This window comes from Saccopteryx leptura, chromosome 10 (assembly GCF_036850995.1).
Source record: "Saccopteryx leptura isolate mSacLep1 chromosome 10, mSacLep1_pri_phased_curated, whole genome shotgun sequence".
NCBI classification, from domain to species: Eukaryota; Metazoa; Chordata; class Mammalia; order Chiroptera; family Emballonuridae; genus Saccopteryx; species Saccopteryx leptura.
In genome coordinates this window covers 52,109,766-52,133,784 of record NC_089512.1, presented here as the reverse complement: position 1 = coordinate 52,133,784, position 24,019 = coordinate 52,109,766, and the positions used below count along the sequence as shown (strand labels likewise).

At 49.6% G+C, this 24,019-nt stretch overlaps 1 protein-coding gene and 1 pseudogene across 1 annotated transcript; one reads left to right on the top strand and one right to left on the bottom strand.

Annotated features, from left to right (window-relative positions):
- Positions 1–2,613: 2,613 nt before the first annotated feature.
- OXTR (oxytocin receptor) lies at positions 2,614–17,773 on the bottom strand. The gene is made up of 2 exons (XM_066351192.1): positions 16,855–17,773; positions 2,614–2,861 (listed from the first exon to the last, which is right to left on the bottom strand). The coding sequence occupies exons 1-2, from the start codon at positions 17,771–17,773 to the stop codon at positions 2,614–2,616; spliced, it is 1,167 nt and encodes a 388-aa protein (XP_066207289.1).
- Positions 17,774–18,118: 345 nt separating this feature from the next.
- LOC136381850 (ATP-dependent RNA helicase DDX19A-like) overlaps positions 18,119–24,019 on the top strand; it is a 94,556-nt pseudogene continuing 88,655 nt past the window's right edge.

Genomic DNA, 24,019 nt, shown 5'->3' with positions numbered 1-24,019 from the left:
ATCCATTCATCAGTTGATAAATAATTGGCTATTTCCATTTTGGGAGGCTATTATAAATTTTGGTGCTTTGAACATTTATGTGCATGTTTCTGTGTGTATGTCTACTTTAATTTCTCTTGAGTAAATACCTAAGAGTGGTATTTCTGGCCAAACTATTTTCCAAAGTGGCTGTACTATTTTACATTCATTCCCACAAGCAATGTACAAGCATTCCAATTTCTCTACATTCTCGTCACCACTCTTTGATTATAGCCATCTTACTGGGCATGAAGTGGTATTTCACTGTGGTTTTGATTTGCATTTCCGTAGTGAATAGTAATACTGAGCATCTTTTTATGTGCTTATTGGCCAGTCATATTACCTTTTTTGGAGTAGATATAAAAATATGTCTATTTATATTTATTCAAATATATATTTTTACCACTTTTAAAATTGGCCTATTTGTCTTTTTATTGTTAAGCCGTAAGAGTTCTTTATATATTCTGGATATTAGTATATGAATTGCAAATATTTTCTTTCATTCTGTGAGTTGTCTTTTCTATTTCTTTCTTTAATTTAAAGATTTTATTTATTGATTTTACAGAGAGTGGGGAAGGGAACGAGAATTATCAACACATAGTTGCTTCACTTTAGCTGTTTATCAATTGCCTGTTCACATGTGCCTCAGCCAGGCAAGCCCCAAGTTTCGAACAGGTGATCTCAGCATTCCAGGTCAACGCTCCATCCACTGCAGCACCACAGGTCAGGCTCTTTTCACTTTCTTGATAGTGTCCTTCACAGCATAAAGGTTTTGTGCCCTATTTTTATGAGGTCTAGTTAATCTAGTTTTTCTTTCCTTGTGTTTGGGGTGTCATATCTAAGAAACCATTGCCTAATCCAGGGTCACAAAGATCTGTGCCTACCTTTTCTTCTAAGAGTTTTGTAGTTTTTAGCTCTTACACTTAGGTCTTTGATGCATTCTGAATTAATGATTACACAGAGTGTGAGGTAGGGATCCAGCTTCATTCACTTGCCTGTGGATAGCCAGTTGCCCCAGCACTTTGTTGCAAACACTATTCCTCTTATTCAATTCTCTTACCACACTTGTTAAAACTCAATTGGCCATAACTGTAAGAATTTGTTTCTGTACTCTATTCGACTCCATTGGTCACTATGTCTACCTTTATGCCAGTACCAGACTGTCCTGATTGCTATAGCTTTGTAGTGAGTATTAAATGCAGGACATGTACACCCAACTTTGCTCTTCTTTTTCAAGATTTATTTGGCTATTCTGGACCCCTTGCATTTTTGTATGAATTTTAGGATCAGCTTATCAATTTGAACAAAGAAGCCAGCTAGGATTTTGACAGGAATTGCATTAAATCTTTAGACCAGTTTGCACAATATTTTTATCTTAATAATATATATTTAAGTCTCTAGCCCATGACACAGAATGTCTCTCAATTTATTTAAGTCTTCAATTTTTTTCAGTGATATTTGTAGTTTTCATGGTATAAATCTTGTACTTCTTTTTCTTTTAAAAAAATTTTTTTCTATTGATTTGAGAGTGAGAGAGAGAGAGAAGCATCAACCGCTGTCCTACTCAGTTGCTCCATCTAGTTGTGCACTCATTGATTGTCTCTCGCATGTACACTGATCAGGGATTGAACCCACAACCTCAGTGTGCTGGGACCATGCTCCAACCACTAAGCCACCAGGCCAGGGCTTTTACTTCTTTCATTAAGTTTATTACTATTCCATTCTTTCTTATACTATTATAAACTATTTCTTAATTTCATTTGCATATTGTTTATTGCTAATATACAGAAATAGAATTGATTTTTGTATATTGGCCTTGTATTCTGCAATTTTGCTAAACTCATTAATTAGTTCTAATGTGTGTGTTATGTGTATGCACAAAACCTTTAGAATTTTCTATATATAAAATTGTGTCATCTACAAAGAGTTTTACTTCTTTTCCAATTTGGATGCCTTTTATTTCTTTTCCACTTGCTATTTAAATATTAGCTTATTAAACATTTATAATCCAGGTTTTAATGGGCTGCCTGTGCCAACTGTCTCATAAGGGAATCCCTGCTCCTAAGGCCATCCCCTGACAAGCTGGTACTCCAGGATGCTGGGCTTAATCCACTCAGAGGCAAACACACACTGATGTCAGGAGGATGCACACACATCTCCCCATTAGAGGCCTTGTTCCCACTTTTTACTCCAAGCTCAGGAAACTAGGCTTCCACAATAGTTTCACCAATCCTATACTTACCACTTTTCATATGATCTCAGGATAAAGGAGAAAAATGATACCGGAGTGAAATTATAGGAAACAAAAACAGCCCATCCAGCAGCCAGGGGCAGCAGTGGGGTCAGGGTCACAGAAGTATCTGTGGGAGCCCAGGGGAGACCCAAATACAGTCTGGTGGCCGAGTCACCCCATCATCTTTCCCCACGGAGACTACATCCCCACCCTGTGTTCGAATCCCCCACCCCACACAAGCTGCCCCAAGGTGTGGAGGTGCACAAACAGAGAGGTACCTCATACACACGTATACGGCTACCAAGGGGCAGACTGTCCACATCACACAACCTGATCGAGGGCGGCAGTCCAGCCCCAGGCTGTCACACGGAGGACAGCTGTGAGCAACTCTTCTGGCTGGAGCTGTGCTGGCTCAGGACAAAGGTGGACGAGTTGCTCTTCTTGCTCACGCTCGTCTCCCCAGGCCGCGAGCCCCTTAGGAAGCTGGAGGAGCAGCAGAGCAGGCGCTGCACCAGCTCATGGAACAGGTGGCCCGTGAAGAGCATGTAGATCCAGGGGTTGCAGCAGCTGTTGAGGCTGGCCAGGAGCATGGCGATGATGAAGGCTGAGGCTGTGGGGCAGGGGACAGAGCAAGGTGTCAGGACTGGAGTGGTAAGCACTGCTTCCTGAGAGGAGCATTTCCCTGTCCGGGAGCTGGGCCACAAGCCGGAGTACTAAGGAGACAAAGTCTGTCTTGCTTCCACACCCTTGCCCTGGTTGTGCACTCGGCCTGCAGCCCAAGCCTTCCCAGGCACAGCCAGCCCTGGGATGTTCCCAGTCCTTCCTCTCATCAACTACGTCCCCACTGCATGCCTTCCCCATAGAAGCTGTCCTCCTCGCAGCCACCTGCTCATCTATCCTTCACCCAGCAAGGAGGAGCGCCTGCTGCTCAGAGTAGAGGAGCACAGAGTCCGAAAGCTGCCAGACTTCACCTGTACTCTAGCCTGATCTGGGGCAAATAGTTTTAACTCCTCTCAAGCTGCTGTTTCCTGATCTCAAAATGGGAGCAAGAGTACACCAACCTCATGGGACTGCTACACAAATTACAGAGAGCCTAGAACATATCACGGCCATGTGCCAGGCACCAGGCTGGGTACCGGGAATATAAAACTAAAATGAGTAGCCCCACTAGAGGGGACAACACGATTCAGGTGGACACACCAAGAGGGGGTGCAACTCTCTAAGAGCAAATCCCAGCTGGCCCCACAGAAGCCAGCTTGGGAGCTGACACCTGAAGGGTGTGCAGGAACTTCCCGGGCAGAGAAGGGAGGAAGAGTGTTCCGGGGGGTGGGGGGGGGGGGGCCGCAGGCAAAGGCACGGTGGCGGGAAAGTGGATCTACCTTCGTAGCTGAGAATGTCGCAGGCATTTCTGTGAAGATGCCCTTAAAAGCACTGCTTCAACATGACAACGACTCATACAGAATAAAATTTTAAAAAGACACTAAAAGTATATGGAGCACTGTGTAGAAGCCATTAAATTGAGAACTTATTAAGCTTCAGACAGAACTGATGATCAGAAATCAACTTCAAGACATTGCTTTTCACAATGCAATCAAAGGGAAAGAGACTTCCTAACCCTAAATATATCTAAGTGGAAGGAAAAGAATATCTGTGTTTCTTTCAATGGATGTAAACTGGGCAAACATCAGCTATCTCCCGCCCACAGAGGACAGGCAACACCTCCAGAAACCCAAGGGAGATAATAATCCCAAGAACTCTGTTCAGAACCACATCCTCATGAGTGAAGGCAATCGCAAAGGCTCAGGAAACCCACTAGCTTTCGGTCTTTTCTGAGAAAAGTTTTCAAAAAAGAACTCCAAAATTCAAAAGCTAAATCCAGAAAAGGGTTTTTCATGAGGATGCTGAAGTTGTGAGATCTAGACGCCACCATGGATGGAAAGGGCCTCACAGTAAACCTGACGAGCTCAGGGGAGACCTGCATGGTGGTCCTACAAACCCAAGACCAAAAAGAACCACAGGGGACAGACTGAACCTAAAAATTCCTGACTAAACATGGGTCATGGCGGATAGTCACATCCTGAGCCTGCAGCTTCCTTGACAAAGGTCAATCTCTACCTTAGGTGAGCCTGTCTATTGTCTTGTATCTAAGATAACAAAGATTTGAAATGTCAGAGGAATGTTCTTTTGCAGACCCCTTGGGGCCCACACGCGGCCCCAGAGCGAGACCGCAGGCCCCCTCATTGTTGTCTTGTCCCCTGCATACACCATCTCCACGTGCTGTAAACATAACCATCCTGTACCCACCAATGTAAAATAAACGTCTCTCCATTTCACTCACCATCCAATCCCAGAGACTTCCCCGCTTTGCTTCCTCCTGCCCCTTAGTCCTCCACCAATGGACTTCATGTAACCCTCTTACATCTCCTCCTTTGATTCTAACATATAAAACAAACGCAAAACTGCCGTTCTCTGGAGCGCTTTCTCAATCCGTTGAGATTTTGCTTCCAAGCAACTGTAATCAGTTTGGCTCAGATAAACTCATAAAAATTCTCTTCAGGTTTGGACATTTCTTACATCAACAGCACCATCAATGCAGAGCGAGCTGTTCATCTGCAAAGTGTCCCAGCAGCACAAGGAGGAGGGCGGTTGTTTGTGAAGCACATTCAGTGGTTCTTGGAGTGGGGTCCCCAGGTCACCCGGGAACTTGTTAGAAAAGGCGCTTCTCGGGCCCCACCCTAAAACTAGGAATCAGACCCCGGGGGCATGGTTGAGTGATCTGTTGTAAACAGCCTTCCAGGGGATTCTGACACACACCCCAGTCTGAGAACCACTGGTCTGATTACTTGGTGCACCTGGGACTCCAATAGGCCAAAAAAAGAAAACTATCTTGCAAAAGAGAAAGTTTAGAAACTGAAAGAGGGAAATCTAATCTGTACACTAAACTGATTTTTTAAAGAAAAGAGAAAGAACAAAGGGGGGGTAGTCATTATCCTGAACTTTTCACTGTATATAAAAGAGAATGAAACAGATATTTTCTCTGATCAGACTGAACAAGAAGAAGAGGAATTTATGTTTAGAAATTCTGATGAAATAGCACTGAGACTAAACAGGATGTCTTCAACATCAGTATTTAAAATATAAAATGAAAAAGGCAAAATCAATGCATAAAAGTCCAAATTTTTAAAGGTGTTGAAAAGTACACTATCAGACACCAGGGGAAGTACGTAGGCATGTCAGGCTATAAAATGGGAGAGGATGAGTTCAGGCTTGGAGAGAAAGGCCGGTGCTTTACCTCGCTGTGTAGTGACCTGGCATAATCTTAGCTGTTCATTGAAGCTACTCCCCTCACTCTTTATATTTGGATATTTTAAACTTATTTATTTTATTAAACAAAAGAAAAACTTACATAAACAACAAAGTAAAACAGTGAATGAGTTCCCTACTGGAAGTGGGTGGGAGGAGTCAGGGTCATGGACAGCACCTCTGCCCCCACCTGGTGGCCACAGACCCCCTAACCTGCCTGGCCTGGCTCCTGGGTGACAGATGACCCTCCCTAAGCTGAACCTGCTCACATCAAGTTGCCAATGCTGAGGACACATTTGACCTTTTTTTATTTTGACAAATATCCTAATCACCCAAGACATGAATCCCTAGGGGTGGGATTTCAAGCCATCAGCAGAAAGGAGAGATGTTTGGGAATAAAAAACAGGGGCTATGGAGCCTGACCTCTGGTGGTGCAGTGGATAAAGCGTCGACCTGGGAACACTGAGGTGGCCAGCTCAAAACCCTGCACTTGTCTGGTCAAGGCATCTATGGGAGTTGATGCTTCCTGCTCCTCCCTCCTCTCTCTCTCTCTCTCTCTCTCTCTCTCTCTCTCTCTCTCTCTCTCCTCTCTAAAAATGAATAAATAAATAAAATAAATAAATAAAATGGAAAAAAACAGGGGCTATGGAGAACATTTCAAAGGGAAAGAGCAGCAGGAATAAAGATACACAGTGAAAACGTCCAAGAGCGTTCGGAGACAGCCAGGGTTGGGAAGGGGAGTTTCCTGGGAGAAGAGACTGGACAGAGCCAGGCTGAGAAGGACCTGGAATCCAGGCTGAGTCTGAACTGCAACTTATAGGCAATGTGGAGCCATCGATAGCTTCCAAGCAGATAAGTGACCGCACCTCATCTGCTCTCTGCACTTACTGTATCTTGTTTAGGTTTAGGCATCCACACTGCCCTTTCATAGGATTGCAGAGGAGCAGGAACAGAAGAGAGTATGAAAGTACTGTCCTTGCATTTCACAATGATCTTCCCAAAGATACATGACAATGCAGCAATGTCATCCATTGCACAGAACAGGATGGTTTTCAAAGCAGCCTTTTCCCCATTTTATAGATAAGGAAATTGAAGCTCAGAGAAGAGAAGTGACTTCCCCAAGGGCACGCATCAAGCCATCCTGTTTCTACCTGAACATAACATGTCTGGTTCCTCTGAAAACCAGGTCAGCATTCATACATGTCAGCTTGGGACCAGGCAGCAAATCCTCTCAGTCCCAACACAAAGACACAGGCTGGCCAGGCAACTGTCCTCATGGTGTGATTTGAGGGACAGAGTCCGAGAGAAACTTCCCTGTTCCCATCCCCAGGCCAAGCACTGCCCACTCCCCAAGGTCTTTCTAAACCCAAGATCTCTCACCAGGTCACTATCCTTCCTGGCAGCAGTGTCTCCAGGTCTAGACCAAGGGCCAACCCTACCCTCAGCTCATTTTTGTAAAAAAGCCATGCCCATTCATTCACATATTGTCTATGGCAGCTTTTGCACTTTAAGGACAAGGCTAAGGAGCTGTTTCAGAGACCTTATACCCCACAAGTAAAATATTTCCTATTCGGCCTTTAACAGAAAAAGTTAGACAATCTTGACTGCTATAGGAAGGGCAGATGTTAAAAAGTATAGAAAAGGCCCCAGAAAAGGGGAGGGGCAGACCCACAGGGCTCGCTCAGCCCATTTCTCCACACATTCCCAGGAGCAGGACTTTGCTTTCAAATTACCCAGGCCTGGCACAAATCCTTTGCAACTGTGTGTTTTGGACAAATTACCTAACTTCCTTTAACCTCAGTTTTTCCATCTGTAAAACAGGAATAATAAAAAGAACTTCCTTTCAGAATCATTACCAAGTATAATTAGACAGAATTCCAAGTGATCACCATGAGTGCTGGCACTCAGCACAAGTAAACACCACCAAATAAAGCTTAGCTATTGTCATTATTACTACAATGATCTATACATTCCCAATAAATGTTACTTTTCTCACCAGAAGCAGAGTTAGCGCCAATACAGGTAAAACAACAGGTAGGCTGCTCCCTGGGCTAACTGTGTCTCAGAATCTAAGGAAGTCCAGGGTGAGACACGGGGCACAGGACACTCACACCAGGGTGACACACGGGACACAGGACACTCACACCAGGATGAGACAAAGGACACAGGACACTCACACCAGGGTGAGACACAGGGCACAGGACACTCACACCAGGGTGACACACGGGACACAGGACACTCACACCAGGGTGACACACGGGACACAGGACACTCACACCAGGATGAGACAAAGGACACAGGACACTCACACCAGGGTGAGACACGGGGCACAGGACACTCACACCAGGGTGAGACACGGGACACAGGACACTCACACCAGGGTGACACACGGGGCAAAGGACACTCACACCAGGGTGAGACACGGGACACAGGACACTCACACCAGGGTGACACACGGGACACAGGACACTCACACCAGGGTGACACACGGGACACAGGACACTCACACCAGGGTGAGACACGGGACACAGGACACTCACACCAGGGTCAGACACAGGACACAGGACACTCACACCAGGGTGACACACGGGACACAGGACACTCACACCAGGGTCAGACACGGGACACAGGACACTCACACCAGGGTGACACACGGGACACAGGACACTCACACCAGGGTGAGACACGGGGCACAGGACACTCACACCAGGGTGAGACACGGGGCACAGGACACTCACACCAGGGTCAGACACGGGACACAGGACACTCACACCAGGGTGACACACGGGGCACAGGACACTCACACCAGGGTCAGACACGGGGCACAGGACACTCACACCAGGGTCAGACACGGGGCACAGGACACTCACACCAGGGTCAGACACGGGACACAGGACACTCACACCAGGGTCAGACACGGGACACAGGACACTCACACCAGGGTGACACACGGGACACAGGACACTCACACCAGGGTGACACATGGGACACAGGACACTCACACCAGGGTCAGACACAGGACACAGGACACTCACACCAGGGTCAGACACAGGACACAGGACACTCACACCAGGGTGACACATGGGACACAGGACACTCACACCAGGGTGACACACGGGACACAGGACACTCACACCAGGGTCAGACACAGGACACAGGACACTTACACCAGGGTCAGACACAGGACACAGGACACTCACACCAGGGTGAGACATGGGACACAGGACACTCACACCAGGGTGACACACGGGGCACAGGACACTCACACCAGGGTCAGACACGGGACACAGGACACTCACACCAGGGTGACACACGGGGCACAGGACACTCACACCAGGGTGAGACACGGGGCACAGGACACTCACACCAGGGTGACACACGGGACACAGGACACTCACACCAGGGTGAGACACGGGACACAGGACACTCACACCAGGGTCAGACACAGGACATAGGACACTCACAGACTTTGGGAAAACTAGGGGGAGAGGATAGTATAAAAAGGCTTTGTGTTTAATCAAGTAATTAGCATTATTATTATTAATGGATATGAGATATAATTAATTATATAACTTTTTTAAAGCCCAAGGTCTGTAGATTCCTGATCCCAGACTGATTAAAGAAACTGCCTTTTACCCTTTTTTCCATGACTTTAAAAATAAAAAAATGTAAAAATATTTTTTAAAAAAACCACTCAGAGCTCTGGGATTGGGTTGTGTAATACCAAAAATACTTTAGATAGTCCATTTTAGAAAATTTTACTCTGCCAGTGACGTAAGAAACAATTAATGCTGCCCCAATAACGCCCTCCCCCCAGGACCAGCCTGGCCACTCCCTCTGATTCCTGCCTAGAAGGGAGGGCAGTGGGAGGCACTGGTCCAGGGACTGGCTCTCACACCTGGCTGACCTCAGGCTCAGAGAGGAAGGAGGGAGGGAAGGGGGGAGGGTTGGGAGGTAGGAGAAGAGAGAAGAGGAGGAAGAGAGGGAGGAGGGGGAGGAGGGGGAGGAGGGGGAGGAGGGGAAGAGGGGGACGGACATTGCCAGATACCTATGTGTCCTTTCATGCTACTCCACTGGGTGCTAGCCCTGGGGACCAGCCCTCGAGGGATTCACACACACCAGTGGGAAAGAGAAAAATACAAGACACTATGAAACAGGGAGTTGCAGCATTTGGGGGCAGGGCTGGTGGGCCCAAGACTGGAGACCACAGGTGGTCTTTAAGGGGGGCCCCAAGCAGGGATGGTAAGCAGAAATGGCCGTGTATCAAAACCAGACATGCCATGCTGGGCAACTTCACCCCAGAAGACAGAAACAATTCTGTGTTTCCAGTCAGCACTGTGATTCATGGAGGGTGGGCGGCTGAGGGCCACTCCAGGGCATGCTCAAGCCTGCCGTTCGCCCACCAGCCGGCCTTACTCAAGCCCCAAGAACACCCTTGTTCAGAGTTCCTGGCACTCCCTCTGCTCAAATTTCCCAGCACTGCTTCAGTCACTGAAGGCCCAAATTAGCCCGGAACAGCTGACATGCAGCTGCCCAGGCCTCTCTGGGCTGCTATTCCTATAGGCACAGGACAGCGGCCCCTCCCACACAACACTCAAAACAAAGATGATGTGGCCCAAAACGTCAACAAAGTTAAAAACCTCTTTCACCCAAGAAGGTAGTCACTGAAAGGGCAGTGCCAACATGAGAGGTGTGCAGTTAAGATGGGGGGACAGTGGGAGCGGGGGAGACGAGCAGCACAGGCTTCAAGCCCAGAGTGCTAAGAGCCACTGCCAGTAGCAGCCAGGAAGCTGGGTGCTGCTGGGAAGAGCCCAGGGGCTGGGGTGTCTGGGCCACAGACAGGGTGCAAGGCTCTGGTGCTGTGAGTCTGGGGCAGAGCCAGGAATCAGCTTTTTTCACGAGTGCCCAGGAGGTTCAGACACTATTGGGAATAGAACCCCTTAAAAATGCTGGCCTGGCCTGACCAGGCAGTGGTGCAGTGGTTAGAGTGTTGGACTGAGATGCGGAGGACCCAGGTTCGAAACCCTGAGTTTACCAGCTTAAGCGCAGGCTCATCTGGTTTGAGCAAGGCTCACCAGCTTGAGCCCATGGTCGCTGGCTTGAACAAGAAGTCACTTGGTCAGCTGGAGACCCCCAGTCAAGACACATATGAGAAAGCAATCAATGAACAACTAAGGTGCCTGAGCGAAGAATTGATGCTTCTCATCTCTCTTCCTTCCTGTCTGTCTGTCCCTATCTGTCCCTTTCTTTGTCTCTCTCTGTCTCTGTCACAAAAAAAAAAAAAAAAACACTGGTCTGAGGTAGGGGTAGTGAAATCTGGCAGTGTCTGATGTGAGAGGACTGGGTTCAAATCCTAGCTCTACCACTTACTCAGTGTGTTCTTGAGTAGGTCATATCACCCTGAGCCTCAGTTTCCTCATCTGTAAAATGGGGATAATGCTTCTTTCCCTTGCTGCATTTGGGTGAGGATGAGAGACAAGGCCAGGGACAGGGCCTGGCATTTACCAAGGGGTGGTACTGATATCACCTAATCCAACTCCTTACTTGACTGAATCTGATGCCCAGACAGGTCGTGTGTCCCATATTGTCCCATCACAAGATATCTCCACTGCTCACATGAGAATGGCAGAGGCCCACAGACCACCAGAGATATGCCCCAAGGGGACTTCCCAATGCGAACTGGGGCCCAGCTGCTCTGGCTGGTAGAAACTGACCTATGGGTCTGACAGAGCACAGTTCAGGCCTCACTAAGCCCCTAGGGGTGAGTGAGCCCTATGGGCTTGCCTTTGCTCCCAACAGTGGCCAGTGCAAGGTGGTGGGGTCATCAGGTGGGCCAGGCCCTCAGGCAGCCGACTAGCCAGCCCCTGGCCCCAGGCCCAGCCCAGCCTCTCCAGAGAGCTGATCTCCTCCTACAGATCCTCCCACAACTCCTGCTCCCACTCTCCACCCTCTCCACAACCCACTCAGATATCCATCAAATGGGGGGAAATATGTAGCAAAGCCTCACCAACAGATTTTTTATTTTTACTATTATTAATCAAAACTTTTGGCAAAAAAAAAAAAAAAAAGTCAAGTCACCTTGGGGCAGTAACCCATAGGGAAAATATTAGCACTACCCAAGAACATAAAAGAACATGCAAAGAACATGGAACAGTCATTAACTGTCCCTCTAATTGCAATTTATACCCAGAAGGGCCAAGCTAAAATCTTTCCTCGGCCAAGAATGATCCGTCCAATCTCCTCCTGCCCACTCTCTCTGACTGCTCTCCGGATCAATGGGCCATCTGAAGAGCAGACCTGTCTCTGAGTTGCCCAGCCCACCCACACCTGGAGCACAGTGTCCCTGTAAACACTACACTGGAGGGGCTGTAGTCCCACAGAAACAGGGAGGAGCTCATTTTCAGATGGGAAAACACTTAAAGCCAGGCTTCCTGTGCACTTCAACCTTCTTTCTATACAACACTCCTGACAGATGTTTGGTTGCCCCCAGTGATGGGGCACTCACTTCTTCACTAGGTAGCCAGTTCAACTATTGGAAGGCTGCTTAGAAAGTTCTTACTTCTGAGTCCAACTCTACACACCTATCCTTTCCTCTTTCATGCACCCCCTCTTTCCATGCCCCACCTATGTGCTCAACAGGCACTGGCAGGGACCCCACGGGGGGCGCAGCCCTCTGCTAAGCACCGGGCACACACCAGAGAACAGGACAGGCAGTGTCCCTGTTGTGACAAGGCTCACAGTCCACCGCTCCAGCCTGAACAAGTTTCTCCTCCACATACGAACCTGCCTGGACACAGAGCCTATTGTCCAGCAGGCTCTTCTTGTACCCCTTCTCCTCCACCCAGGTTCTCAGGAGAAAACTGTCCATCTGCTTCCTCAGGAGTAACTGCAGACTCTCAAAGTCAATCCCAAGAATGCAAACAGGATTGTAAACATGTAGAATGGGGGGAGGGAGGGAGAAGAGTGATCCTGATCACGTGGCCACCACGTGCCACAAGGTCCGCCACGTCATCCTCATAACAACGCCACGAGTAGGTTCTGGCATCTTCATTACACACAGGAGGAAGCAGAGGCTCAGAGCAATGAAACAACTCGCTCAAGGACACACAGGAGAAAACGGCTGAGCAGCTCCGAAGGCAGGCCAGCCGTGTGGCTCTTCCCTGCACCCAGGATGTCTAGGACCCGCAGTGCCCACCCTCTGTCCTGGCCTCTGCATGGGGGGGTCCCTGCTCTGTTTTGGGGAATTTTCTTGCTCCGATGGGAATCAGCAACTTTGAGAGAAAAGGGGACTATTCTGCAAGATGAATATGTCTCACCTACAAACTGTTCAAAAGGTTCTCCTCTAGCTTCCCGGCATCTGCAGTTGGTGACAGACAGGAGCCACACTTACTGCGTGGTGTGTATGGGCAGCGTGTCCCTTCCCATCTGCCCACCTGCCCTCTCCTCTCTCGTCTCTGCCCACTGGAAGGGGAGAACTAGGGACGGAGACTCCAGGTCGGCTCACCATCCCGACCCGCAGCCACCACGGCCTGGAAGAACAAGTACACCCCCTGCACCTCCTCCCTCGGAACGTCCCCAGGGCCGGAGTTCTTGGGACCAGCAACCACGTAAACTTCATCAAGTGCAAGGGGAAAGGCTGGTGCCACGTCTCTGGCTGTGGAATCATTCTGAAGGCTACACGTGTGGGTCTCAACCCTCCTTATGTGGTCTCCGCAGTCTCACCAAGGCCGGGCTCCAACGGCACTTGGCTGCTTGTAAGCGGAGAGCTCATTAAACTACCACCGTGCTCCTCTTCCTTTCTGGGGTTGTCCAATACCGTGAGGCTTGACAGGGGCAGCCTGCTCTCACTCAGCACTCGATGTTTTTTCTTCCAAACAGTGGAAATATTGAAGTTGAGAATTTTCCTCTTGGCTTTGGCTCCTATGAAAAAGGAGCCTCTATAGAGGCTTTATTATTACTATTACTATAATGTTATCATTGTCTTCCATTTTTCCCACTTCCTCTAAATTCTCCTACATCTACTTGCTCTTGCTGCAGTAACTGAATCTTAGTGCCCCACCTCAAATGACTTTTGGAATGAGGTCAGCTCCAAGCCCATCAGGGCAGCTCTTGGGGTGAATGAAGGTGTAGGGGGTGGGGGAAGAAGTCGTTCAAGGGAGAGTAATGTAAAAGGGGCGCCTGGGTTTGCAGAGGACACCAGAGAGTGAGCCTGATGGAGGCAGGGGCTTGGCATCCTGCAGAGGCCACGAGACCAGCTGCCAAGGCTAGTGTGATTTCTCCATCCACTCCGATCTGTAGCCGGTGGTGAAGGAGCTTCTGGTTCTGTTTTCCAGAGATTTCTGAGATGAAGCTATTGTCAGGAAAAAGTCCCACATCTGTTCTACTCCTGCCTCAGTCTGAGCCCATCTGCCCAGAGGTTTCCCTGAAGAATATCACAATGTCCCTGAGCCAGATATTTTGCATTTCTTGTAAATCACCTTCCTCTTGGACAGGAGAGTAGGGGCTGGGCATTGATTCCACTTTCCTGATCACCGTCTCCTGAGTAACTCTAGAGTGTCTCTCTTTTATTCTTTCCTTAACGCTGGCCGATAGTTTCTAGAATGAGTCATGTCTCCAAGGTGACTGTAAACACCATCATTTCGGACCGGCAGGCCTGCTACTTGCAATTATCCAGATTAACGCCAAGCGGGCACAGGATATGCGTCCTAGCTGAGCCCGCATCCACTCGGACGGAACACTGCCTGCCTCGGCCAGGCTGGTGGGCAGAACCCAAGTCCTCCGTGCTCTCTGGGCCTCCCACACACGGACCGGCATCTGCTTCCGGCAACACTGGGAGGTGAGGAGGGATAGGGGTGCTGGCAGCAGCGTAGTCATGAACCCTGGGGTCTGCCTTTGGACTCTTCTCAGAGCCCAGGAGAACCAGGGGGACCTGGGCTTTTCATGGGAGACACACTCTTTCCTCTGAACTAGGAAAAAGCGAAGGAGCAAAGAGAAAGAAGACCTGAGGTTGGAAGAGTCCGCTTCTCTTCCTGCCCCTGGAGCCCGAGTAGGAGCCCATCTATACTGAAGGCCTTCCCCTAGATTTCCTCAGGGGAACATACAAACCCAGAAGGCCTCTGGCCCTCGCTCTACCTAGGGGCACTCTCTTCTCTTTTCCTGTGGCTTGTCTTTAAGACAGATGAATTGTCTGGTGTAGTTTTAAAGTGTAGAAAAGATAACTGCTCCACTGAGTAACTATGACATGTGTTGACCACATACTCCTGATCTTTAGGAAGGAAAGTGAGACAGAGGAGAGCAGGTGAGGGGATGGACAACCGGAAGTCACATGGGAGGGAAACCACTGGGGAGGAAATGAACGGGCGCAGTGAGGGGGCTGCCGAGAGAGAGGAGTCAGAGTCCCTGCTGAGTGAACAAGCTGAGTGCTGAAATGTCCTCACCCTAAAAACAAGGCACTAAGGGTCAAGAGGAAGAGGGATCCCTCACTCAAAGTCCCACAGCTTGTAAGGACTAGACAGAGGGCTAGATCCCAGGTCTCCCCATACCCACTCTAACGGAGTGTCAGTCTCACTTCCTCAACAGCTGGTGTTTGAGCGCAGCAGGACCTGGGTCTGGTCTCTCTGGAGCCTGTCCAGGAAACTGGGATGGCCTGGTGTCTTATCTTATTTACAACCCCTACTGCTGACTGCTGCCCCACTTGACTCCCCAGTCATGTGCCCCTCATAAGAGACCTAGCACAGGAAGAGATAGGAGGTGGACAGGAAAACCCAGCGCTCGCTGCTCCTCTGCCTCTGATTGGCTGTGTGACCTGGAGCAAGTGCCTGCCCCTCTTGGGATCCCCTCTCTGGATTCTTGAATCCTCTCTGTAAGATATGACCAGGGACTGCATGATGAAGTCAGGCTGGCTCTGCTGAGTTCTCATAGCAATTCTCACCCCTCACAGCTAGACTGGCATATCACAGGTACATATCGAAAGACCTCGGTATTAATGCAAACACTTGACTAACTAACTGGAGGGCTGGGGAAGCCAGGAGTCTGCGGTTTGAGGAGAGAACAAAGTAAAGTTATCCAGCTGAATGAAAGGAGTTTTCAGGTGCAAGGATGATTGTGTTTGAGACTGTTGGGAACAGGAATGATTACTTCAGGAAATGGGCCATTGCAGATAGGGTGACCCCTTGGTCTCTCCTTACAAACATTTGAGTCCCTGGCATCCTAGTATAAGTTTTTTGTATTTTTGCTCAAACAAAAAGGTGTGAGTTATTCATCAACTATTACCCCTCCTGCTCTTTGCAAATTATCAGCAATGAGGCAGCAACTGCCTGGAACTCCTAGTCAACTAGAGACAGCTCCAAGCCCCTAGACCCCGAGCCCGCTGTGCTCTCTGCTCCCTCAAACTCCCTTCCCCATTATATCCTCTCCTCCTGTCCTACTAGTCACCCAGACACCAGCCAAGCGTGGACAATGGCCCTTTGCCACACTTGGCCCTGATCTGCACAGTCCTCCAACTAGAGGGCAAGTTCCCACCTAAAGAAATCACCCAACCTCCTAGTTAGAGCAGCAGTTTTATAGTTTGCATCCTGCCCTTTCCCTTCCCCCACACCCTCAGCAGAAGGGACATTCACAGCCCTCAGCCTGTCTGCAGCACCCTGTGTGGCTCACCTCTCTCCCACTGCCACCAAGCCAAGGTTAAGAGACTCATCTCCTCGTCTCCATGATGCCCCGTCCAGCAACTTCTCAGCGCACTCAGTGGGACGAGTCACGTAGCCCATCTCCCATTACTCATAATCCAAACCAAACCCCATGGGTTCAGGCCGATTGGAACTTAAAACGGAAGTTGAATGCAAAGTGAACTTAAAGTAGACAGATCTTGAGCTTGCGCCTGGGGTTGAAAGTTACCTCCAACATTCGCTAAACATGCATAAACCCAAGTCACTTGAACCTCAGTTTCAAGGTTATATATGAAATCATAATAAGGAACCATATACCATACATTCCACATGTAGCCCAAGGACTGTGCTAAGTACTTTATGTGTTCTCATTTCATTGCCCTGCTGCCTAGTGAAAACGGGTACTTTTAAGATTATTGCTATTTTACAAAAGAGGAAGTCTAGGCTCAGGGAGGTTACGCCAAAATCATTTGGCCAGTGGATGATGGAGCCATGACTCAAACCCAGCTCTGCGGGATTCCAGAACCCGCTTCTCCACACAAGAAGCCCTCAGATCCCTGGGAGTGCGCAGAAGCTGTAAGAGCAGGGCCCTGCCCAGCCGCTCTTGTTCCTCCCGGTCCCCCTCCCCGGCACTACCTTCCTTGGGCGCATTGACGTCCCAGACGCTCCACATCTGCACGGAGAAGAATGGCGTCCAGCACACGATGAAGGCCAGCACGATGATGAAGGTCATCTTGACCGTGCGGATCTTGGCCCTGGAGATGAGCTTGACGCTGCTGACGCGTGCCAGCGCCGCACGTTCCCTGCTGCCCTCCACCGTGCCCTCGGGACCCTTGGCCGCCCCCGGTGCAGTGGTCTTGAGCCGAAAGTTCTGCCAGATCTTGAAGCTGATGAGGCTGTAGCAGACGGTAAGCACAATGACTGGCACGATGTAGACTGCGAGCGTGATCCATGTGACGTAGGCCTTGGGCCCCCAGGGCTGGATGAAGCCCGCCCAGCAATCGAAAACGCCGTCGGCCACCTCGCGCATCGAGAATATGTGCACCTGCGGTGCACTCGCCACCAGGCAGCCCAGCCACGTGAAGAGTACAGCCAGGCGGTCTGCACGGCGGCGCAGGGTGCGCAGAGGCTGGCAGATGGCCAGACAGCGGTCGAGCGACATAAGCAGCAACAGGTAAGTGGAAGCGAACATGCCCACCACCTGTAGGTACTTGACCAGGCGGCACAGCAGGTCAGGCCCGTAGAAGCGGAAGGTGATGTCCCACAGCAGCTGTGGCAGGACCTGGAACACCGCCACCACCAGGTCGGCGATGCTCAGGTGCTTCATGAAGAAGAAGAGGCGCGAGTGCTTGTGGCGCGTGGTGCGCAGCGCCAGCAGCACGCACGCGTTGCCGCTCAGCGCCAGGAGGAGGATAAGGCACAGCACCGCCACCTCCACGCGCGCCAGGGCCTCGTTGCGCTGCGGCGGGTAGGTGCGGTTGCCCTCGGACCCTGCGGGCGCCGCGCTCCCGTTGGCCGCCTCCGCGCTCCAGTTGGCTTCCAGCGCGCCCTCCATGACCGCGGCCGTCCCTGTGCGTTCCTGGACCTCGGTTCCCTTTGAGGTGGGTGCGACGGGGCACAGTCCGACGCTGCGTCCCGGCGCGCCTGGGGGACAGCTCCGGCTCCACTCCCGGAGACTCCGCTCACCGGTAGCTGGGTAGGACCCTGAAACAAACCCCAAGGGCCTTGAAAAGACCACCGCGTTTTTCTCCCAACGCGCGTGCAGCACAAGTGTCCCCTTCCCAGGATCCCCAGAGCGACTGAGACTCGGGGCCCCACTTCCGGCCCCGGGATTGCTCAGCCGCCACCCCAGAAATCCCCGTTTGAGGTACCTCCTCTGAGCCGCTGGAAATGAGCGCGAATGTGCCGGACCGCCAGCTCCTGGAGGTATTATTGTTCAGTCGTTTCGACTTGAAGGAGGAGGGAAATCATAATCAGCCACTCTGCCCTAGAACTGAGCTGCCTACTAAACCAGCCACCTTCCCCAGGGGTCCCCGAACTAACTGCCCCGTCCCAGGACCTCAGCACTGCCATCTCCCGCAAGATCCACAACCAGTCACCTTTCCTAGTAAGCCTTACTCCAGGTGTTTCCTCCGGATATCCCCAACAGCCCTTTCCTGGAAAACTCCCCCTCAGGACCGTCCCCCAAACTCCCGTTTCTAAGGTGATTAACCATCCCACCAACCCCGAACTTCTCCAGCAGCTGCTTCGGTGGAACCGCAGTCCTGCGCTCCCTCCTCGGGGAACTCCTGCCTCGGTACCTACCCTCAGGACGCCCGATCGCCGTTGCCAATACCCCTCCCACGAACACCCTCCCAGGCCTAGACACCTCCCGAGGGAGTCTCCCCAGCCAAGCCGCCTCAGAGGTTCGGGAACCCGACGCCCATCGGGGCCCCGACAGCCAGGGGCTCTACATCTCCATCCCTAGCCATCCCTTTACAACCTCCCGGAGCACCCCGCTGGCGTACAGCAACCGGGAGTGCGTGGTACTCCACCACTTGCACTGGGGTCCGAACGGCCCCATCAGTCCCAGGCATCCCATTCACCGGTGGGCAGGACCCAGCTACCTGCACAGAGTCCACAGACTATCCTGAAGTTGGTTCCCTGAGTGGCACCACTGCAGACGGCTCCAAAGAAGCTTCAGCTCCCAGCCCAGGTTGGGATGGCTGCTGCTGACAACGTCGGATACTAAGCCGAGGTCTCGGACTCCGGAGCCTCGGCTGGAATCCCCTCTCCCGCAGCCTAGCTGGTGGCTGGACAGGGACAGAAGGCGAGCGTGGAGCGCCGCGGTGGCTGTGCGCGCGGACAGCGTCAGCGTGCAGCGTTGTCTGCGGGTGGTCCGCTTTTCTGCAGCCAGTGGCTGGAGCTGCACCACCACAGGAAACCGCTGGGGGGCGAAGAAGGCCAACAGCGCCGGCCTCCCAAGAGCGAGCGGGTTACCTCGCCCAGCGTTTGCCTGTGAGCGGTAACAAACAGGCTTATTTCAGAGTGGCTTAAAAGTGTAGGAGGGAAGGAACTCGTAAATAACCTGGTTGGTTTCTTCCTTTCTTGGTTTAGAAGCTCTAGACTCTCAGGCAATAAGAGGCTTGAATAGCAGTGTTTACTCCTGAGTAGACTGGTGATGAAGTTACAAAAGCATTTAACTGATATTTCCCAAACGCCCCGTTAATTTCAGGGCCTTTCTTTTTTTTTTCCTCCCAGGAGCTTGATGTGGTGGATTTAGCAGTGAATTCAACTAAGTCCTTGCTTTGGAATACATTTGTTCATATTCCCATTCATTAGGAATTAGAAATGCCTTCTATTCTAAGCGCTGGGAGAGGTCTTTATTCTTTAGGAAGTTTTTGGGAGAGATTTCAAGAGAGGAAATTATATTTTCATTTTAAAGTAATTCTGCTCATAGGAGGCATTAAATCATTTCTGCCTCCTTGCCATGCTTCAAAATTTAAATCCTAAATGGTGTCAAAAGAAGATTAAATGTTAAAGGCCATTTCTCTAGCTCCTAGCTCCTTTTCTATTCTAAAATTGATTTCTGGAGTAATTTACAATGGCAAGAATTAAGACAGAAAAAAAAAAGAGGATTCAAAAATTGAACAGAGCTCTTTAAAATTTATTAAATGACTATTTCCTCTGATATTTCACTTCTCCTCCTTTTAATTGTACAGATAGAATTGAGTTAGCCAAGGATCCACTTTCCTGATCCCACAATTACAGTCCTGTGCCAAGATACCCTGGTGGCAGACCCTGAGGCATCCTGGTGCTGGGCTCTGGTTAATCGAGCCTTCCAGGATAAACCCAGGAATTACAATTCCTGCAGCACTGTGAAGGGGCAAAAGGCAAGAGTCAGGGCACATATAAGAAGCAATCCCAGAGCACACAATTAAATGGAACTAAGTGAAACAAAGAGTTGATGCTTCTCTCTCTCTCTTTCTCTTTAATGGGAAAAAAAATTTAATTCAACTGAGTAAATTTTAAAGATTGTATTGGCTTTATCTAACGATTCATGAATTGAGCAGCAGACAGAAAGCGGCTCAGAGTTACTGTTACAAATGAAAGACATAAGCAGAAGGGAGCGAGGAACAAGGAAGTTATACTAGGCGCAGAGCAGGTTGGTTATGGAAGGGTCACTTTCCCTGTAGGGGAGTGCAGGGGTTTATCAGGCAGATTACCTAATTAGTGCTATCAGGTGATCCCTGGATGGTCTAAGATTCCACCTCTGGAAAAATGAAACTGTTATTAAATTAAATCTCAGTTTGGCATAGTGGGGCTTAGCAGACGCAGAACTCCATTTGGGGCCTATTGTCGAACTTTTAACAATTTCAATTAATAGTATCTCACACATATTACAGATCAGGGGAGGGGGATGAAATGACCCTGAGTCTCCATCTCCCCATAAGTAAAATGAAGGGTGGGCAGGGTAGCTCATCCCTGAGATCACATCCTCTGGTTTTCTGGAATTTTATGATCTATGCCCCCTCAGAGCTTAATTCTAGGGGGTAAAACACATTTGCTCCCACTCCATGGCCAGATGAGAAGGGGTTGTCCGTAAACACCCTGAGTGGTGAATTCTGGATAGAAAACACTGGGCCTGCAGAGCCAGCTTGCTCTCAGCCTCAGGAGGAGAGCTGTCTGCAGTGAGCAGCTTTCCTGGGCCACTTCTGCAGGCTGAGCCCGACCAGCTCATGCGGGAGGCCTGCCCTGTCCTATGCCAGATTCTGGACACACTTAGCAGGACCATTTGGTCTCTTGCAAAAGCTAAGTCCTCATTTAGCCTTCCTCAGTAGCTGGGATAAGAATTTGATGCCACTAGTTAATAAATATTTTTTGGTGTTGAAGGACCTTGTAGATCATGCCAAGAATGAATTTTATTCTGTAAACCATTCCCCAAAATGCAGGATAGAAGACTTTCTCTGATGGTACTCAAGATGTGGATTTAGAATTGAGAGACGCTGAATAATGTGGTAAGGAAATTCTTTTTCAGTTGTTTCACTCCTTTTGATTTCAGCAAGGAGAAAGTCTGATATTAAAAAAAAAATCACACAAAGGTAGTGCCAGAGGTTTCGGAGACAGTGGTGTGAAAGGTGTAACTAGAACCTACTCAGTCGTGTGCTTTGGCACGAGGCCACAGGGAAGATGGGAAAGGAGACACGGGCATTAGGAGGCTCATGGGGGTCCAGGCAAGAGATGCTATAGTCGTGGACCAGGGGGTAACAGTGGAGAGTGTATGAGTCAGGGGTCTCCAGAGAAAAAGAGCCAATAATAAATATGTGTGTTTATCTGTTTATCTCTCTATCTACAAAAAGACTTACTTTAAGAAATGAGCTCACGTGATTAGGTGGCAAGTCCACAATGGGCAGGCGGGATGGTCTGCGAGGCCAGAGCCCCAGAGAGGAGCCACGGCTGTAGTGTACGGAGCACCTGCTACAGAGTTCCTTCTTCCTCAAGGTCAGTCTCTGCTTCTGGTTAGTCCTTCACTGACTGGATGCAGCCCAACCACATGGAAGACGGCAATCTGCTTTACTCAAAGTCCATTGGTTTAAATGTTACTGTCAAGACAACCTCACAGAAATACCCAGAATAATGTTTGACCACACATCTGGGCATTGTGGTCAAGCTGACACACAAAATTAACTGTCACAGAGGACATCTCGGCCATCCTGTTTCTATAAATGTCCCAGCTTCCTCAGCAACCAAGCATCTTGAAGGTAAGGCCATTATTGTATATACAGCACTTCAAAGGCCCCGGGCACCGCAGAGAAGGCACTCTGCAAACATTTATTAAATATAGAAGAATAGAGTGGGGGAGTGGAGCAAGAGAAGAAATAAATGTACCCAGGGCAGTTTTGTTTTCTTGAGAGCAGTATCATGCCACCTGAGGCAGGTTTCCTGCCCAGGGTATGACCTGTCCAATACCCACTCTCGCCTCCTGGAACTGGGTCTTGAGTTTTAGTATCTTGGGTATTTCCCAGTTCCGGTACATTGATTTAGACATGGATCCACCGAGATGGCTTCACTCTTCAGACAGGGTAGAAACGAGCCGTGAGCACACCCAGTTCACCCTTCCCTGTGCCAGCCCTCAACACCCCCCACCCCCAGCGTGGTCTCTCAGTGTCTGCTGGGGCCTCTGCTTGGGAGGGCATCTGAGACACTCTCAGGCATGAAGAACATATTTTAGCAAAAATCTTCCTGCCAGCAAACTTGTCCCCGGGCCTGCTTACATTTTGCAATGCTGTCCGGATGTGGGGACATCAGGGCACGTGGGGTGTCCTGGGAAGTTCATGAGGCAATACCAGGCTGTTGTGTCAGGACACCAGCTTCTAACTCTCGCATCCTTCTTCTAGCCTGTGTCACTCGGGGCCACTGCTCAGCCTATGCTTAATTCCCATGTTCCATGGAAGGTGGGGAGGGAAGAAGGAGATCTGCATATTGGAAAGTGCTCTGAACTTTGCAGCAATAAGTTCTCGTGTCTGGGTCTTCCACATACCAACTGTGTGGCCTGGGAGTCTCTCTGCAGCTCGGTTTCCCCGGGGGCTGACCTCATGGGGCTGTGTGAGTAAATAAAACTCCATTCACATGAGGAGTGCTTTGCAAGCAGTTAAGTATTGTACAACTGAGTCTGTGTTCTCATACTGACACTCCTCAGCCCAGAACCATACAGTGAAAAGAGTTTCTCATCCAATCCACCTCCATCTTATTCACCTTTCTGGTTGGAGTAGAGTGTCTTTTCAATTCAGTTAGACAAAGCGTGCGAGCGTGTGTGCGTGCGTGCATGCGTGCGTGTGTGTGTGTGTGTGCGTGTGTGCGTGCGTGTGTGCGTGTGTGTGTGTGTGTGTGTGACTGTGCCAGGCACGGAAAGTAACTCCTTTGAACTCTAACTGGTGTGATGGGAATCCTAAATCCTGACCCATTCAGGGAAGCCCTCTCTGACCACCTGGCCCATGGCGAGTTCCCCCTTTTCTCATCTCCGCTACATGAGTGCAGAGTCCACTTATAATGTGAATGTGCTCGGGCTCTCCAGGCAGCTGTGCCTGGCATTATTAGTCTTGTACATTAAAGTCCTGTATATATTTACCCACCGTCTTTCCTATCATACACACCTATCAAGAAAAATACGTCGAGAAAATGATTAATGGATTACCCAAGAACATCCCTCAGCAAGTTAATCACTAGGGGCAGACCTGTACTTTCCACAACAATATTTCTGTGGAAACCAGCATGAGGAGGGCTTTTTGTGAGAAAGTGTGTTATTCTCACGTGGGTGCCATTCTTCCAGAGAAGATGGATGACAGAGATAAGCATGATGCTTCTAATTCCACAAACATGCTCATTGACAGTGGATGTCACCGCAGAACTATGAAGGAAGTGGCATAAAAAATTGCATCGGCCTAGGTTATGGCATAACTAGAGAGAAAAGCATTTTGGGGGAATAATAGACCTTGGAATGAAAACAGACTGTTCTTTTGCAGAAGAAAAGGTTTATTGAGAATCAGGGTCTTTGGAATTTGTGACTTCTTTTGGAGGAGCAAGGCCTAGCAGAGTGGAGGGTCAAAGTGGCTGTTACCAAAACAAATAGAATCACTGGGATTACCGTGTCTGTTTCACAGAGGAGGACCGTGAGGTTTAGAGAGGGGAGGGGCTTGCCCAAAGCCACACAGCTGGTTAGAAAAGGCCAGCGTGGCTGGCATGAAGCATGGGACAAACACAGAGAGGTTGGGGAACCAGACCACATAGTCTGGTGGTCCTGGTGGGGACTTTGCTCTCTGTC

Excerpts from the sequence above, each read along its gene's own strand:
- OXTR (XM_066351192.1), bottom strand. The coding sequence starts at position 17,773 with ATGGAGGGCGCGCTGGAAGCCAACTGGAGCGCGGAGGCGGCCAACGGG. Across the intron at positions 2,862-16,854 it reads CGTCAATGCGCCCAAGGAAG|CCTCAGCCTTCATCATCGCC; the intron begins GTAGTGCCGGGG and ends CCTGCCCCACAG.